This window comes from Leptidea sinapis, chromosome 21 (genome assembly GCF_905404315.1).
Source record: "Leptidea sinapis chromosome 21, ilLepSina1.1, whole genome shotgun sequence".
In the NCBI taxonomy this organism is placed as follows: domain Eukaryota; kingdom Metazoa; phylum Arthropoda; class Insecta; order Lepidoptera; family Pieridae; genus Leptidea; species Leptidea sinapis.
The window spans coordinates 6,299,469-6,319,040 of record NC_066285.1 but is presented as its reverse complement, the minus strand read 5'-3'; the positions used below and the strand labels follow the sequence as shown (position 1 = coordinate 6,319,040).

General features: G+C 35.8%; 1 protein-coding gene across 3 annotated transcripts in view; it reads right to left on the bottom strand.

The window, feature by feature from the left end:
• Positions 1-19,572, bottom strand: part of LOC126970590 (transcriptional enhancer factor TEF-1) — a 132,641-nt gene that overhangs the window by 20,752 nt on the left and 92,317 nt on the right. For all 3 annotated transcript variants that reach the window (XM_050816588.1, XM_050816586.1, XM_050816587.1), the window contains 2 exons: positions 12,961-13,070; positions 6,358-6,487 (listed from right to left, as the gene is read on the bottom strand). In XM_050816588.1, coding sequence (XP_050672545.1) covers positions 6,358-6,484 — 127 coding nt within the window. In that variant the 5' untranslated portion in view covers positions 6,485-6,487; positions 12,961-13,070. The remainder of the gene's footprint in view (positions 1-6,357; positions 6,488-12,960; positions 13,071-19,572) is intronic.

Genomic DNA, 19,572 nt, shown 5'->3' with positions numbered 1-19,572 from the left:
TCAAACTCTCCATAAAGCGATTCACACTTAATATTTTTTATGACGGCATCTGGTAAAATCACAATTTTACTATTTATTTTAAAACTTAGTGTCGAATCTGAACTTACTCAGAGACTAAGAGTCTATATATTTTACCTTATATTATTTATCTATATATAAATTTAAATGTTTTATTAAAAAATCGGAAATCCTACTACTGCAGCTGACTATCTAAGTAATCGGACAGTCTGGGACTAGATTATTTTATAGCAATAGCAATGACATTACAACATTATATATTTTGAGAGTTTCTTGCATCGCTTCTTCTCTCTCAGAGCGCCATTTGTTTCCGAAGCGGTGGTAGTATCTAGTATATTAGAAATGACAACAGAAAGAATTCTAAAGGAATCGATTTTAAGAAAATAAATGCCACCATGCAAGCAGTTTAGTTTTCCAGATATTATATTGTAATAGTCCTGGTATATGAAGTACATTCTTCAGATGAACTGGCGTCTAAATGCACACAGAAAGTTTATCCTTCACAAAACAGCGATTTACCGAATTAGTTGTAAGAGTGAGGGTAGTCTGGAAAACAGACCCCGTACGCGATGGTCACGTCCGCTGGTTATGTTCTCCTATATATTATTATCAGGAGACGGCTGTCCGCAATTACGTCGATGCTCCCAAAACAAATATAATATAATAATTACTAGATAATTTAAAAGTGTGAATAAATCTGTTTATTATCCGTAAAAAATCGCAAAATATCGCGATATATTATTACATATTGAATACTATCATTAAACTCAAAGTTCTTTATTTGCTAGAAACATTTACATTGTTATAAATATAAGAGTTGGCACATGTTTCGTTTTGACACACATATTTAAGTGGTTTCGTTTTATAATTATTATTATAAACTAACACAAATCAATAATTATTGCTATATTTAATTTGGCCAACGTAAAGCCATACCTAAAACACAATACAATTACCAGATTTCAAGAAACATTTTATTTTGAATGCAGTTCTTGAAAGTTATTTTCTTGAGCTATTTAAAGCTGTTCTTTGGTGCCCACCAGACAACTTTTGATTAAGAATGGCTTTTTGGAAATATTAAGAAAGTTGCTTGAAGCCTTTTCAGTATATTATTACCATTAGATTAAGCTTTACAGTAGGTGGAAAATATTTACGGATAACTATATTATTTATAACAACAAAAGAAAAAGCGTGAGTGTGGAAAGAAAGGGGAAAATACACGAAATTTATGGGAGAAATCGGTGAAGTGCTTCTGTCTTTCTGTTAAATATTTTTTTGTATTTAATTTATTTGTCGTCAGAGCGACAGTCTTATTAAACCCTCAGTGATGAAACCCCCTCTTAGGCAGACACACATTGACAGCAAAATCATAATACGGTTCCCGTGATTAACAATCGGAAACTCTAAAATCAGCTCAATTTTTCAACGTTCAACTTGAATGGACATTATTTATTTGCTTATCTTCTTAAACAAATTTCTACAAAACATTTACAGTTAGGATAGAAGATATAAGATGATGTAACAGTGAGGATAGGACGATAAGATTTAAATGCGGCATTTCTTTCCGTCTATTAAATCACTTGAGGTGGACACATAGCTTGCGGTAGATTTGTTTAGCAATTCCGGCTTGGGAGCGGGTAGTCCTTTAATTAAAACTGGGATATATAATGTTCGTTCCTGACATGAACTTAATGTGTGTCCGGCGGAATGGTGTCCTTTTATTGTTCACGTCACCACCCCACTGTACGTGATGCAAGGGTAAGAAGATATTGCTTTTATTTCGCATTTTAACCGACTTACAAATAGAAGTTTCTTGTGTATGTGATGAATATACATACAATTCACGCCTATCTTTCAGAGAGACAGGACATCCATTTGCCGCGGTTGAAATACTTGCCTACCGTCCAATAGCTTCAAACCTTTTCAAACCTTTTTTTTTGGTAAAGGAGGACAAACGAGCGTGCGGGTCACCTGGTCTTAATTGATCACCGCCACCCACACTCTCACGAAATACCAGAGGAATCACAGGAGCGTAGCGGCCTTTAAATAAGGTGTATGCGCTTCTTTTGAGGGTACCCATGTCGTATCGTCCCGGAAACAACGCACATGTAAGCTCATTACACAGCTTTATAGTATGTGGAAGAAAGTTCCTTAAAAACCGCACTGTAGAGGTACTTCAGCCCAGATGATGAGAATTTAGTGCATTAGGGAATATGTATCCCCCTATATTTGACAATTTGGATTATATTCCCGAGTCGCCTGATTACCATATCTATCTGAACGTAAGTCTATCAGTATTTTTAGTATGCCGAGCGTGGAATATCTTCACGTAACGACGTTAGTGTGGAGCTCATTAACGCAACGTGACGATTGCCCGCCGCCAGCTTCAACAAATTAACACGAATACAAATCTCCTTTATTGTCAACTTGGCTTTCATTGCTGTAAGTTATTGTGAATGAACAAGAAAATATTGTTAGAATGCAAAATTAAAAGCATAGATAATTTATACGTCTAGTCATCATAGTTTCTCAACCTTATTTTGCTCACGGTCCACTTTGAGGATATGTTTTTTTCTAGAGTATTTTCGTGTATTTTTTTGCGTTTTTAGACTATATTTTTTAATCTACCCACGCCCCATCTGCGCCATCTCAATGCCCCCTAATTTTCTCTGGGTCTTCTACTGCCCCCCCGAAAGTCTCAAACGCCCACAAGGGGGCGTTATCGCCCACGTTGAGAACCTATGGTCTAGAATCTAGATAAATGTGTATGTGTAGCGTTCCTCTACAGTGCGGTTTTCAAGGAGCTTTCTTCCACGTCCTACAAAGCTGTGGAATGAACTTCCTATTGCGGTGTGTCTGGGACGATACGACATAGGTTCCTTCAAAAAAAGCACGTACACCTTCCTTTAAGGCCGGCAACGCTCCTGTGATTCCTCTGTTGTTGCAAGAGAATGTGGGCGGCGGTGATCACTTAACACCAGGTACACGTACGCTCGTTTGTTCTCCTTTTCCATAAAAAAGAAGCTGCTCTTACAGCGCCCGCTAGTAAATGACTAAGTTGCTCAGGTTTTTTTTAAGTGACGATCGATTTTGTGCTATTTTTATTAAGGTTCTGTTAAAGACAGCCTTCCCAACATGTGATAATGTTAAAACTGCTCTAGAATGACGATTTCAAAAAGATCTTCAAAAAACCGATTTTAATAAAAAAAATTAGTATATTAAGTCAATAAAAAAAAACAACCAGACCTCCAAAAAACATATTATAAGTCCCCGGTTGCTAGCAAGACAACAAAGAAAGCACTCCACCAACATACGAATAGATGGACATGTTCTTCGAATCAATCAAATTTAATGATAGATTGTCATTTAATTAGTCCACCCAGGAGAGTTTTCTCACGAATTCACCGGATAACTTTTAACAAAGCGACATATCTCGATCAGTTTCCTCGAATCGTCCGATCGCAGAGATAATAATTGTCGGTGTCTTTCCCAGGAATCCTATTGCGCAAAACGCTTTGTCGGCTAACATCAATACCTACCTTTTGTCTCGTGCCACATCCATTGTTCGATATAGGAACAACCTTGGTGTCGCTTCATAATAATTCAGTCTAAATGTCATGCACACAAAATAAGGTGAGGTGAACTTTGTGCCTGAATACCGCGATGAGACATTGACACTTATCGACAATCGCAGCAACTAGATGTCGTATACCTATGTTATAATTGTGTGTAAATTTGTTTGTTTTTGTTGTTTGTTTGGTGTCGCGACACTTGGATCGTGGGGCCCCGAGGCGCGGAGAATGTACAAAGTACTATCTTTTTTTTTGAATTAAAAAAAATGTTTTTCCAAACGGACATAGTGCTGTATCTTCTGTGATAGTTCTGAGCCCTTTGTGTGCGAATCCGTCTCGCGCTTGACCTGTTTTTACAATTTTCTCAAGCTTCCCTCGAGAAATATATTATCTGTTTAATGTTAACTAATACTGAGTGTAGTAACGGTCATCAAGACTAACGAAAACGTATGCATGATTCGAAACTAATTAAAATGAATTTATTTTAATTTGATAGTTGAGCTTGAACTGAGTCGTAAAAATGTAAATAATTATCACAAATACCGGCGATGCATCCAACCAGTGCTCGGGAATGTACGAGTATAAAATGCTTTGCGCGAGCTATTTCGGATACAGCTTGAATTACAATTGTTAAGTTTCCCAAGTAAATTTGGCTAGTTTTTTTACCTACTGAGTCTAACCGTGGTTGTGGTAAAAGTCCATGACGGTAACATAAACTATTGTAGGACTTTTCTGGAGAGATCTTATTTTGTTGCTCACGTAACTTAATCATCATCATCAAACGGAAGACGGCCACTGCTGGACAAAGGCCTCCCCCAAATATCACCTCGACGTTCGGTCCCGCGCTGCCCTCATCCAAGTGCCATCCCGGGGCAGAAAAAGTCGAATGGCGACCACGTACCGGAAGACGCAGCGTTCGTAGGCCCTCCACAAGATGGACCGACGATTTGGTCACGATCGACGGCATACGTTGGATGAGGGCGTAACTTAGTATTTAGTATTATTTATTGAAATATATACTAAACGAAAACTTGAAAACGTTTATTTTTAAGTAAGAAGGGATAAATAGGAAAGAGACTCACATGGTGGAAAGTGGTAAGGCAATGGACATCCGCAACACCAGGGGCAGGGGATTTTTCATGACTAGAAGGGATGGTAATTGATACGCCGTGCCCATTACAATGCAATGCCGCCTAGGATTCGTGAAAAACCCAAAAGTTCTGAGCGGCACTGCAATTGCGCTTTTCTCCTTAATACAGAAAATTAAGAGACATAAGATGTTAAGTCTCGTTTGCCCAGTAATTTCACTAGCTACGGCGCCCTTCATACTGAAACACAATAATGCTTACACACATTACTGCTTCAATGCAAAAAGGCGCTGTTGTAGTACCCATAATCTAGCCAGCTTCTTGTGCAAAGGAGCCTCCACTAGTCCCAGGGGTGAAGAGATACGTTTGACTTTAAGTTGACGATGCTATAATCTTAAATGAGAATATTCTTTTAAGACCATAATTCAGTACTCTTATTAAACCAAATTGTGACTGCGGTTAACAGAGTGATAGCATCGTGTTTGAAGAAAAAAAATGCATTGTTCACATAACCCGCAGACAACTAAATAATCTGGTAAAGTTAATCGTGGAGACCTGTTAGAAAGTAAAATACCCTAAGGATTCACCTGTTGGTGTGACCAAGTTACGGAACTAAATGGATTTAAAGTAACAATCGCTCAGGGAGAATTCTGAATCTCCTAAGATTGAAATGTAAAGAAACAACAATCACTGTGACACGAGAGTCACTGACACGGCCGTCAGTAATGGAGAAAATGATACAGAAGATGAAGGAAATTGGGAACACAGTGCCCACAATAAAGTTTGTGATAGAGAAAGTAGATTTGCTATTAGTAAATCCTACTACTCCATACCTGAATACCTAAGTGATCGGACATCCTTAGAATAGATTATGATTATTTTATAGCAATAACAATGACAGTACAATATTGTATATATTCTTAATAAGAACGAAACAAGAACGCTGGGAGAGTTCTAGCGCCACTTCTTCTCTCTCAGAGCGCCATTTTTTTCCGAAGCGGTGGTAGTGTTAGGAGTGACATCAAAAAGTATTCTAAAGGAATCAATTTTGAGAAAAATATTAGCCTTTCATGCAAAAAAACACAAAATGTATTTGAAAAAAGCCCATTACATAATTTATTTTGACAAGAGCTTCCATATACTACCCACTCTCCTGGCATAACAAAACCTCATTGTCAAAAGGATGATAAAGGGGAAGAGACAGAAGAATCCGAAGATCGAAGCGGAACACCAATAGAGATAGCATTACCATGATGACAATCCGATGAATCCACAGAACGGGAATGGACGCAGGAAGATCATCCAAAACAAAATGTCTTCGTCTACAATCCTTTCTTTTAAATATATTTTAAATACTCGTACGTCTGTTCGAGAAGTAGACTTAGACATTAGCGGAAAGTGATCCATTTCGATACGAGTGCTTTTTGTTTTCCTCTCAAATGCATGAAGAAAGTTTTCAAACAATAAGTTTTCTATTATTTTTTTGTATGTAATAACTTTACTATAATAATATGTAAATACATAAATAACGCATTTAAAATTATTTTGAATTTAGGTAAATTATTGTCAGTGAATTGGCTGAATGCATAGAAACTGATGCTGTACCACATAAATTAGGGGTTCGGTTTTTTTTAAACAAAAGTAAGTATGTACGTATCCTCTAGCATGTTCGGACTCACCGTACATCTTGCCCTCGTCCGAGAGTATAATTTTCCGCCGTCCACAGGGAGGGTATATCGCCAGCGCCTCCTGGAAGCTCTGCTCGATGTCTGGACTCCAAACACCCTCCGCATCCGCCGCTGACATATCCTGTAAGCGACAATCAACAATCAATTCAAATAATTTGTTATGGAAGAGGAGGGCAAAGACCGTAAGTGATCACCGCCGCCCATACTCGCAACATAAGAGGAATAACAGGAGCGTTGCCTACATATTAGGAAGGTGTATGTAGTGGGACAAGACGAGCATGTAGAGCTCATTACGCAGTTTGGTTGTACGCGGCAAAAGTTCCGTGAAAACCGCACTGTAGAGGAACTTCAGAACAGATGGTGAGAATGATTTCCCAGTTTGTGGCGTGTCGTGCGAAGGTGGAATGCAGCAGGAACCAGGTCAAACAGCTGAGATTTAAATACCGTAATCAAGAAATTAGTGAAAAATAATATTTATTACTACGTTTGTTATTGTTATATAAGATACTCAGTAAATAATACACATATAAACTACTGTTTCCACTGCTGGCGACGTTAATTCATGTATGTATGTATATACCACTTATATCTATAACCTTCCTATTTATATTTCTATATACTGTCCAAACAATCCCAGGCTTTTTTAACTTTTCAACACTAATAATAATATTAGTAAGTACTCTCAAACCTCTTAAGTGCATATAGAATGTAACAAAGCTAGTCGGAGATTGTATAATCAAATTATCAGAATTCGCTCGCTGTAAACAATTGCGACATGAATCATTCAAAGCAACAGTTTAGTAAGAGCGCGCCATCTCGCCGTTTCCTTCGAAGCCTTGAACTTAGTTACCACTTAGCGCAACACAGCTTGAATTCTCATGCAAATTACACGCGAATTATCACTTGTTCGGCTTTATTGATTCTTATGAGTTAATTGTTTACAATGAGCTTTGCATAACATATCTTGGTAACAGGATTTATTTGTTGCGTCATATTTATAGTTAAGGTTTAAGTCAAATAACAAAACAAATAACGCTGACTTTAACATAGACTGCGGAATGTGTTGCACCATTGTATTCCTTGGCATAGTTAAAGTTAAAAAGTGAAGTATCAAGTTAATAACAAATATTAATCTGAAACTTATGACAGGTCGCTATTTAGCTACTTCCCATTAACCACAGCTTTAACCGGTGAAGACTAGAGAATGACGGTTAAAAGTTAAAGTTATAACGTCATCTTATAATTAACAAATGGACCGGTACTTTAACGTGTTTGTTATTGCTAATGTTAATTGCCTAGTCAGCCTAATTCAGTAATAGTTTTATATTGTATTAATTCAACCCATTTAACAATAAATAACAAAGAGAAACTGGTCAAGCCCAACCCAGACTCGCTCACGAAGGGTTCCGTATCAAATGTATACTTAAAATAATATTAAAAACGAATAATTTTTAATTTCCTCCTTCGCGGCTATAGACACACTAAGAAGCCTGTATATAAATATTTAATTCAAATTCGGACCCCATTTAATACGTCAAAAACTACATTTCGACATATTTTTTTCGAGAATAATAATCACAAAGATTAAATGCGGTGTTAAAGAAAACAATATTGCAGTGATTGCCTTTAGCAAAGTGGGTTTGAATTTGAAACCCACTTTTAGTTTCCAGTTTATTTATGTATATTTTTATTATTAACCTCAAAAAAAATATGTGAAATGGCGAATTACAGCTACAAACAAGCTTCACAAGTAACCACTTGACTGAACGGAAAAGCGTACGTGACGATCACGCGTCAACCTGCGTCAGTCATGGTGTGGTGGGAGATGTCATATCAAGGTGTCATAAAGGATCATTCTTGTGGAGTTAAGACTCCAGTAAATGTAATAATAATAATATCGACCCACTCTTACACAGATTATCTTGCCCCAAACTAGGCATAGCCTATACTATGGGTGCAAGACAACGTTACATATTATTATGATACACATACGTAAACATACATATAAACACCCATTCATCCACCCACGCAAACAAACATCCATATTCATCACATAAATGTTTGCACCTACGGGGATTCGAATCCGGGACCTCTAGCTAAGTAGGCAGCGTCACTAACCACTCGGCTATATGGATCGCGTAGTCAAAGTGTACCAGGAGACTGTCTTAATTAGTGTTGTATTTTCTTTAACGCGAGTGTTACACTTGTTAGATAATTTTAGACCGTCTTCTCTATCGAAATATGGGTATTTTTTTTAAATTTGAATGGCTTCTCGTACCAGTCTTGGGAGAAATCTTTCTCTTTTACCAAAACTTTTGTTTAGTCGAATCGGATGTAGTGGTTAGGACGGCCTGTTATGTGTTCACATACAGCTGACTTAGAGTGACGTCTGTGTTTGATGTTTGATCTATTTAACACCTGGAATACAATAATCTTTAAATTAAACCCCACAACCACACATACCAAACAAATAGGACACTGTCATTAAATTTTGTCAAAAACCACCTGTCTATAGCAAATACCACCTCAAAGGCAATAAATGGCGCTAAAATTCATAATGACAAGTATAACAAATACTATATTTGACTCATTTCATCTGCAGTCCCCGTGAAAACGAGATCTGGAAATGTCTTGAAATGTTGGGTTAGCTGAAATATTAATAAAAATGTAATTTTTACGCAAAAATCTAATGTAAAAAACACAGTTACAATTACACGCGTTTTAATCCTTTAAAAGTGTTTTAGTTCGTGTTGTAAAACTACCTGTACAGTGCTATCCAAGCTTGGCTGAAAGTTTGTATCTGTCAAATAACATTGAATAATAAATTTAACACAATAATAAAAACATAACGATCTGTTGCAGTTAATAAATTGTTAAATATTAATAACAAGTATTATAACACCATATATAAAAAGTCCACGCAAAATAACTCGAATTGAGTTTAATTAATTGAATGTCAAACAATTTATTATTCACAAACAACTCAGATATATATATATGAAATAATGAAATGGGTCAGATGTACTCAATTCGGTCACTGGAATTATTTAAAACATTTAATCAATATCGAACATATACAGATTATCAACGACAAAAATTGGTAACCACCTTAATTAATGTTTTGCAATAAACTTGTTTTTGTGATTGCAATTTTTACTGTAAGTTATGTTAAGGTGGTTTGGTGTTGAAGTGGTGGCGGATACAAAATTGTGTGTCAAAATTCATGTCCAATTGTAGTATGGAGTGTGTTTTATTTTCTGTGCAGGTACTAAACAAAGCCATATTGCGATGCCCTATGAAACAACAACAATTTAAAACACATGCGTTTTTGCTAAATTAATTTACAGTTTTTTTATAACAGCAATATTACAAAGCAAAAATATATAGTTTTAAATACTAGCCTTATATCAACAAAGTATTTATGATACTACCTTTCAAAGCCAAAATGTTTGTAAAGCAATCTGTATAGAAACTAGCTATCCAGCAAACGTTGTATTGCCATATAAAGTAATAAAAAGAAAACAACATTTAAAATTTTTTGGGTATAAAAATAGATGATCGATTCTCAGACCTACCAAATAAATCGTCCGTAACATTTATATTCGGTTGCCATCCTGCAACCCTATAGATGGAACAGAATAATATAAAAAATGCGATACAAAAATAGGTGTTGATCGTAGACGGGTAAAAATTTGAAGTTGTATCTTATATCTTTAAACGATTTATAAGTATGCAGGGGATTTCGGGGGTGATAAATCGATCTAGCTAGGTTTCAATTTAAAAAAATGGTTTTATCCATGTTTGAATGAAAAACAGCTACAATAACATTAGAATACAAAGGTAAATTTCGCCACTATATAGAAGACTATTATAGCTCAGATGGGACATTGGGTGATCCCGGTTCGAATCCAGAAGTCCTATTAGTTTTTTTAGTTCAAGTTTTGTACGTTCTTAAAAATCCGAGCAAGGCTCGGTCGTCCGGATATTGTATTATTTAACGCTGAATTATAATAAAATAAAAATTGTCAAAAAAAAAATAAAAAAGTATATTTAGGGGTGGGTTGTGGTGGTACCCTTATCTTTTAAGGGTATGAAAATTAGATGTTGGCCGATTCTCAGACATATCCGATATACACACAAATTGGTTAAGCCGTTTCGGGGGAGTTTGGTAACTAACACCGGGACACGAGAATTTTATATATAAGATTAATAAAAAAGCGTTAATAATATTATTATATTGAAGTACTTATCTTCTTGCGCGCCCTCGGTTATAAAACAAAAGCCATAACACCTTCGCCTTGATATCGAGTCGGTTAAAAATAGTTAACTATGGAAACTCCCGGAATCCTCTTGTATCGGACCATTATAAATAAAATATATAAACCAGATGTTGTAATCAACTAAAGGTTACATTATAAAGCTACGGAAACACCAGTGACTCAATATTTATCAATACACTGTAACTGTTATTGATCGATGTCCGTGCACGAGAGATATTTGAAAACAACTATTTTGGGAGTATTTTAAAAGAAAGATGTCACAAATATTTTGAGAGATAAGAAACGGCGCAAGAACCAGTTTTATTTTTTGCGCTCTTTTAATAAAATTTTCAACATTTAGATTATCTGCAATTAACTTTTACACATATCTAGAGACAACATCTGAATTGACATATTACTTAAGTATTGCGTAGCTTATACAGTACCGGCCTTACAAATAAAATTGACATAAAGTTATAACTAATCATAAACCAAGAAAATGCAAAATGTTTACAAATACACATTCTGCTTATGATTGGTTTATTCGGACGTATAACGTTTCCCGCGTTTATTTGCAAGGCTGCTTGTCATTCGGAAAACTTCAGAATTATAATTGTGTTGACAGTGTTGTCAACGATATTGTAAACATTTTGCATATTCTTTATTTATGCTTAGTTATAACTTTATACCAAGTTTATTTGTAAGGCCGTATTAGTATTCGTAATCAGCTATATATTTTTCAACGTGTTGTAGCTATAAAAATCACATATTTGACGCACAGTAATTATGAATTGCACAAACCGCAGACGAAACATGCTTTTTGCAGTTTGCACATCTCAATCATTGAATTACGGAGGAACGTAAATTGTCCGTTAGGATTCCTTAAATAGGCAAATTTAGACTAAGAGAAAAATGCCAACCAGCTATCCATTCTTTGGTAGGCAAACATACCACTGAAACATTTGAATTGTTGGTATTGAAATTTAATTTGCTCTTAATATAATAAATAATAAATAAGAAAAAAAACTAAAAAGCATGCTTCATATAAAATTCAACTAAAAAAATAGAAAATAAATTTTAATAATTTTAAATTGAAAATAGTGTAAAGAAAAATATATTTTACTTTAAAAAAGCGTGGGGTGCTTTTTAAGATATTATTAAAATAATAATTCTTCTACTCCCCACGCTTTTTGTTACAATAGTTTTAGTTAATTTTTTAAACTATTATTTATTTTAGAGTTTTTAGTTAAATTTTCTATAAAAATACGCTATTTTTAAAACTATTAAGTACTTTAACATCAATTCCTGCCTTATCGACTTACAGATAAAAATTATATAAATTGACAAAAATCATAGTTTGCAAATTGAATAATGGAATAATCTTATCAAATTAGTGTACTGTCATCGGTCCTCGATAAATCCACAAAGTTTGAATGAAATCTGGCCTTTTAAAGTGGGTCAAAATCGCGTCCAAAGGAGTCAGTTACAAACATACAAGTGAAACTAATATAAAGCGAATAAAAAAGCGAACAGCTTTTGATAGTATTTAGTGTGTACTAAACTTTATCCGAATCGTGAAGTGAGATGCGTCATTCTAATTAATAGTGTAGCATGTTTCGATGTAAAATAAAAATATATACGAATTGGCGCGGTGTCTGTGGCGACGCAAGTGTGAATCACAGTACTCAGAAAACGTAACGTTTTCATATGCGCTAAGAATATTAAATTTAAAACTTTGTTTACGCGATTTATTGGATATACTTAGAGTTCTATTTCAAATAACTCTGTCTTCGTATTATTTTGATTGCTATCATACAAACACTAATAAATATAGGGATGTTAACTCTTTCGTTCGCATGCATAAATGTTAAAAGAAAAAATATTGAATCTTTGAAGTTATACTTTTTTAGGCGCGTTATGTTAAAATGATGAGAGTGAAATTTTAACTGTATTTTCACTGTAACACAAAATCAACAGGGTGAAGTTGGTTCCTAATTTTTCTGACGTTTGCGACATTCGTTATTTTTTTTTGGTATCCTCGTCCATTGTTAGGATAGGCAAATGGTTCAAGCCCCTACAGCCGTATTCGTTTTTTAATAATTGACTGTCAAATTGATTTTTACAATATCGTTCTTTCTACAAACGTAGAATAGCACGAGTAATAAATAAATTTAAGGATTTTTGCTTTGCTAGGCCAAAGAAGTATAACTTCTTGCGTGCATACATAAGTACACACACACACACTTTTTTTTTAATATTTACTATCCATAATCAAAAGGTAGTGTGTACGCGAGTATGAGTGAAGTGTGAAAGGATGAGGTTGTTGAGGTGGTACCTTCTCATCATCGCTGGCATCGCCGACGTCGAGATGCTTGGCGTCGGCGGCGGCTCCGTTGGTATCGGGCGCGCCTGCCGCTGTGCTCCACGGGGACGCAATGGTGCCGGCTGAAACAAACAAACAAACAAACGTTATACTGACATCCTACAGCATGACAGTTATTTGACTGTTAATGATAATTAATTATAATTAATTAATACGTCTAGATAGAGTCTCTTGTAAAACACACCAGGAACATTAGTTTAGTGTGCGTGACAAGCTACGTCTTACACTCGCGATTTGTATGACACTTTGTGTTAGTGTACTTAAATTGCTCAAAATAATTCTATACTCATTTTTTTTTCGACGTTTTCACACCTGTCATAATTTATCCAGACATTAATGATCTAGGGTTTAAGCATGGTTATCTCTGAAATTACAAGATGACTTATTATCTAGTCTGATATAATAGTATTTCTAAAGAAAACTGAACGTAAAAGGTCTCTATTATATTATAGATCGACAACGCTTCAGATAATATTAATACAATGAAGGTTCAACCAAAATATTGATCTATGGGATCTATGGGCACAGATTTTTAGATATTTTTTTTATAGAAAGAGGAAATCAGTTCATCCCTTAGGCGATAAGATAAACCGGTAAGGACTAGATTAAACAAGTTTCTCCTGTCAGCATTTGGACAAACCTCCGAATTAGTTGAGCCTAACATGAATAAGTACACCTCAGGATAAACTGGTTTGAGGTAGTCTTTACCAGTTCTGCCTCATTGAAAATCAGTGTTTCAACTGAATTGGCCTATATTAAATAAAATTATATAAATAAAATTTGAAATATTTTTTTTTATGAACGATGCGGATCTCGAACCCACGACCTCTCGCGTTCCTTGCGAGTGCTCTTCCAAATGAGCTGACCGTTCGCATGACGTACCGTGATAAAATCTTGTATGCTTTGTTCAACTCTCAGGTTGTGGCTTCATCTACAGGATCTACTTTACAGTTGATAACCTGCTCAACCCCAGTATTTGCATTTAAGGAAATTGTCTTAAGATGTCGCTCTTACAAATCTAAAATTTACATATTATATATAACATCAATACAAAATTTTATGAACGAAAATTTCTTTTTAAATTTTATTTGTGTATCAATCCTAGAAGTGAGGGTATCACTTAAAAAATATAACAAATTGTTCAGGAATAAATTGTTATATTATATAATAGTGTGAGCGAAGACTGGTAGACGTCAACGGTCCCCACGCTCGGTCGCTCGATTGACGTCAAACAGAGTATTTGTTTACGGACGCTGCCGGTCGCTTGTATAGTTTCAATGGTGTGTTGTGTTAATTGCACTAAATGTAACATTATACTACTCTTTGACGCAGATGTGATAATTAGTGAATTTGCACTTAACATTAAATATTGCGCCGCCGAACTGTCACTTTACATTACACTCTATATAAACTACGGCCGTTCCCAATATTCAGTCTATCTCTTACTTGAGATAAAAATCGTAACTATAGTTGACTTTTCTGTCCCAATAAATTCACGATAATTCACGATATAACTAACTCAATGGGGACGACGTATAGCTTACCAGCGATAGAAATTTGTATAGAAATTGAAATTAACGCGTCCCAATATAAGGCGATAATAGTGACTTATCGGGTATATTGGGGCAGCTTCAGATTATTGACAGCTAATCACTGACAGTAGAAGGTTGTAATTTATCTCTATCTGTAGATAGTATATTGGCAACGGCCGTAAATCAGTAACAATTAAAACCTCTTTATTATTGTATAGGAATATGAAAATCGCGCTATGCATCGCTTGAAATGATTTCAGATAAATTAATGGATGGAAAGCTACAAACTCTTTCACGATATTTCCAATTTTCTTTCACTGCGTTGGACTGACTTGTTGTCATGATCTATTTTTATGGGAGAGGTCGACAAACAAGCGTTCGGGTCACCTGATGGTCTGGCATTACCGTGGACCATACACTCATGTAACGCCAGAGAAGAAACATTACGTGCGTTGCCGACCTATATACTTAGTCTGGCCATAAATACTGTTACAATTAAAAATAAAGAAATATTACATTTGAATTTGGAATCTGTCATTTTTATGTGATTGTTAATTGAGTTGTCTCATTTTGGCGCCAATACATTATACAATATTTTGCGATATTAAAATGGAATGGGATGATAAAGAGAACCGAATCGCTATGATTGCATTACACAAAGTAAGTTGCCGCCAAATGCAGTTTTAAAACTCTCCATATGCTTGGTATTAGTAAAAAATTTGTGTCTGGGCTTTCAATAGGTACAATGAGACCTCCTCTGTTTGTGACAGAAAAAGATCTGGCCGTCCACGTAGTATCCGTACGAAAAAGGTGGTCAAACCAGTAAGGGAAAGAATTCAAAGAAATCCTGTCCGAAAGCAAGATTTAGGAAAGATTTTAACTCGGGAGATGAAGATAGCACCTAGAACCATGTCGCGTATTCTAAAAGATGACTTAGGACTTGTAGATCACGATACCATTTTTTGAGAAGGTTGTGAAGCCCCTTAATAACACCATGTTCAATTATCAATTATGGTCCTACCAGCAAGACACGGCGCCGGGACATAAAGCTCGGTCTACGCAGTCTTGGTTGGAAACGAACGTTTCGGACTTCATCAGAGCTGAAGACTGGCCATCGTCTAGTCTCGATCTTAATGGTTGGATGTGAATAGCTGGATAGAGTACGGCTTGCTCTAAGCAACGCCATGATAATTTGGAGTCCCTTAAACAATACGTACGATTGGCAGTGAAAAGTTTTCCCATGGAAAGAGTGCTTGCTTCTATTGATAACTGGACTTTAAAGGACTGTATCAGTAGACCAATTTATATCTGTTGTTTCTGGTTAATCTCCGAGACGGCTCGACCAATATTGACGAGATTTTTGATAACAACGTGTAACTTAAGTTACTTTAATATAGAAATTCAGTTACGGCTCCGGCAAAAAGCCCAAAAGAATATCATAATCATTTGGTTGTGATTTTTATTAAAAAAATATCTAACATAAATATTACAGCAATATGTAACTTATTACTTTATCAGAATAAGCGAGTTGTTGAAGGATATCAATTCAGAATTATCTTAATACCAACTGAATAAGCTTTATATAAAGTTCTCGAGCGGAGATCGTAGGAATTCTTGAAATTTTCATATTTACCGTTACAAATATGCAGGTAGCGACGCTAACAATATAAGTATAATATCAAAAACGGAGAATTTCGTTATGAAGATCGGATGTTCGAAGAGGCAAGTATGCGCCGAGTGCTCCCGCCCGCCCCGCGACTCTACCTCACTCGATTTTTATCACATTTCTTGTTTATTTCGTCGGCAGCACTTTTATACTTTAAGATATTCTCAATAAATGCAAATAAACTAGTTACTATCGTTAGTATTATTTACCAGTGGGAGGCTCCTTTGCACAGGATGCCGGCTAGATTATGGGTACCAAAACGGCGCTCATTTCTGCCGTGAAGCAATCGGAAGGACGCAAGGGCGCCGTAGATACTGAAATTGCTGGGGAAATGAGACTAAACATCTTACGTCTCAAGGTGACGAGCGCAGTTGTAGTGCCGCTCAGAATTTTTGGAGTTTTTCAAGAATCCTGAGCGGCATTACCTTGTAATGGACAGGGCGTATCTATTATTATGAACGTCTTGCTCGTCTCGTCCCTTATTTTCATTTAAGATTAATAATAATTTATTAAGTTATTTTGTTGTAAGCATAGTTAAGCTTCATAAAAATATTTGTTGATATTATATTGTGTTATCACTTAAGCGAAAAATTTAACATTTCGAAACTGTTTTAGTGTACGGTATGCCAACAATAGACCATTTCCATGAAAATTGTCGCAAGAATAATAAAACTCGCATTCTATGATATTAAAAGTCTACAAATAAGGAAAGAAATGCAACTAAATAAAATGTATAAGATTATGTAAGTAAAACATAGAATTTTAATTTCTGTTATATTAATAATTACTTCATTTTCTACTAATATAATATGAATAGCAAAGAAAAATAGACTGGTATATTCTCACGACATTTACGTGACGCCATATAAAATCATGAGTGTTTACAGCTTGAATGAAACATATCCTTATATGTTCACGAAATTTGAATAAATCATTATATTACTTATCATAAATAAATCTATAATGGATGTTATGCCGACACTGCCTAGTCTGGCCATAAATACTGTCACAATAAAAAAAGAATGTTCCGTTTGAATTTGGAAGCTGTCAGTCTTATACAAATATTCGTTATTTTCGCGCCAATATATTTTCTGATACTAAAATGGAGCGGAGTGAAACGAGACTGCGATTGCGTTAAACAAAGTAAGTTTTTTCTTCCTCTAGGGAACATAATAATATAGTTATTATCATGTATGGCATAACAATGTAGCCTGAACTTGGCTAATAAGTAATGTTACTTTAACCGAAAAAAAAATACAACAAGTACTTTAACTTAAACTGCTAGATGGATAAAACTAACATATTTTTGTTAAAACCTTATCAAAACTTCGACACAAGAGTATCAACATACAAATGACAACATAAGAGTTGGAAAGCCTATTAAAAACACAACGCAACAAGGCGCAGTACCGCGTCATAAAGCTTTTTTTTTATGGAATAGGAGGACAAACGAGCGTACGGGTCACCTGGTGTTAAGTGATCACCGCCGCCCACACTCTCTTGCAACACCAGAGGTGGGGATGATATCGTAACTTGTGGCGTGTCGTGCGAAGGTGAAATTCGGCGGCAGGAATCAGGTTCTTCGGAACACTCCCCGTGATAAATGCGGTAAAAGACACACAGTGAAGCGACGTCTCTACGCAACGCCAAGTGATCCAGCCGTTCACAGAGCGCTAGGTCTCCGACAATTCGAGCTGCTCTGCGTTGCACGCGGTCAAATCGATCGAGCTGATACTGGGGTGCGCCAGACCAGAGATGACAGCAATACTCCATGTGAGGCCGGACCTGCGCTTTGTAGAGCGCTAGGATGTGGGCCGGCTTGAAGTATTGCCGTGCTCTATTTATGACGCCCAGTTTCTTCGAAGCCAATTTGGCTTTGCCCTCCAGATGGCCACGGAATTGGCAATAGCTTGATACACACAAGCGTGTAGGGAAACATCTTAATCCCGGAGTCCTTAAAACAATCGATAACATTGGCGGTGAATAATTTTCCCCCGAAGAAAATGCGTGTTTCAATTGATTTGCGTTGACAATTCAACTGGTTTCGTTTTCGGCAAGTTTTTAAGGATTGTATTATATCCAATGGAGGACAATTCGAAACGGGCACATACTATTTTTGCTGCTATTATCTTAGATTAAGCATTGGTCTCCGCTGCGCTCTAACTAGACACCGCAGGCGTAGTCGTAAAGTGCAGCAACTAATACTACGCCCAAGTGGGCGTACTCGAGCCAGTCTCGAACAATGTGTGATGTTGACGTGCCACATGTTTTGTTACACTTTCCTACTAATTGAAACTAAAATGCCGGGTTGCGTAGTAAAGCTTTGTACAAATAAGAAAGACACTGGGATCACATATTATTATCAGTAAGTATTTTGTATTTTATAAATTTAAATCTAAAATTATCTTATATCTTAATATTAATTATAATTAAATATATCTAAATATCTTATATATTAATTATAATTATCACGAAGCGTATGTTACAAAATTTGAAAGATGCCATTGAGTGTCAAGATGCCACGCACACAAGCATCTAATAGTTGCCGTAATAAAAAAGCTATTGTTCTTAGGTAAACTAACATTTTTTTATGGTATCAATATAATTATAAGTTGGGGGAAAGGTTGAAAATATGTAGTTTGAATCTATATATGTATAATGAAAATGGTCGTTGTTTGAGGCTCAATCACGCCTAAACCACTGATCGTATCGACATGAAACTACCACCATTCGATGCGAAATTTATCCTAGATTGTTAATGGCTTCTTATTTTTTCATTGTATTTATAATAAGATGATTAAATTAAATTTATTTTCTTTTAAAATTCGCCCAGCGAAGCGGGCGGGAACGGCTAGTGATTCAATAAATGTTGCAGCAAAAATTATTATCATAAAATTATATTAAAAAACCATATTATAGTACGCAAAATAATTTAATATACGTGCAGGGTTGATGAATTAATTACAAAGCTAATAATAGGGACCGGAGTGCGTTCAATTAGGACAATCGAGGGACTAATTCACGTTGCAGCCACGGCGGCTGACAAAGGGCGTTGGATGTGCAATAATTAAAATAATAAAGCATCGTTATACAGATCGTGAGTAGACAGAGATAATGTGAAAAGGTTCGCGACGGCGATGGAGCTGGCTTCATAATCAAAATTATTACGAGAAGTTTTTTTTTTAATGAAAATAAGGGACGAGACCAGCAGGGCGTTCAGTTGATAGTATTTGGTACGCCCCGCCTTTAATAATGCATTGCCGCTCAGGATTCTTGAAAGACTCAAAAATTCTGAGCGACACTACTACTGCGCTCTTCACCTAAGTTTCATTTGCCCAGTAATAACTCTAGCTACGGCGCCCTTCA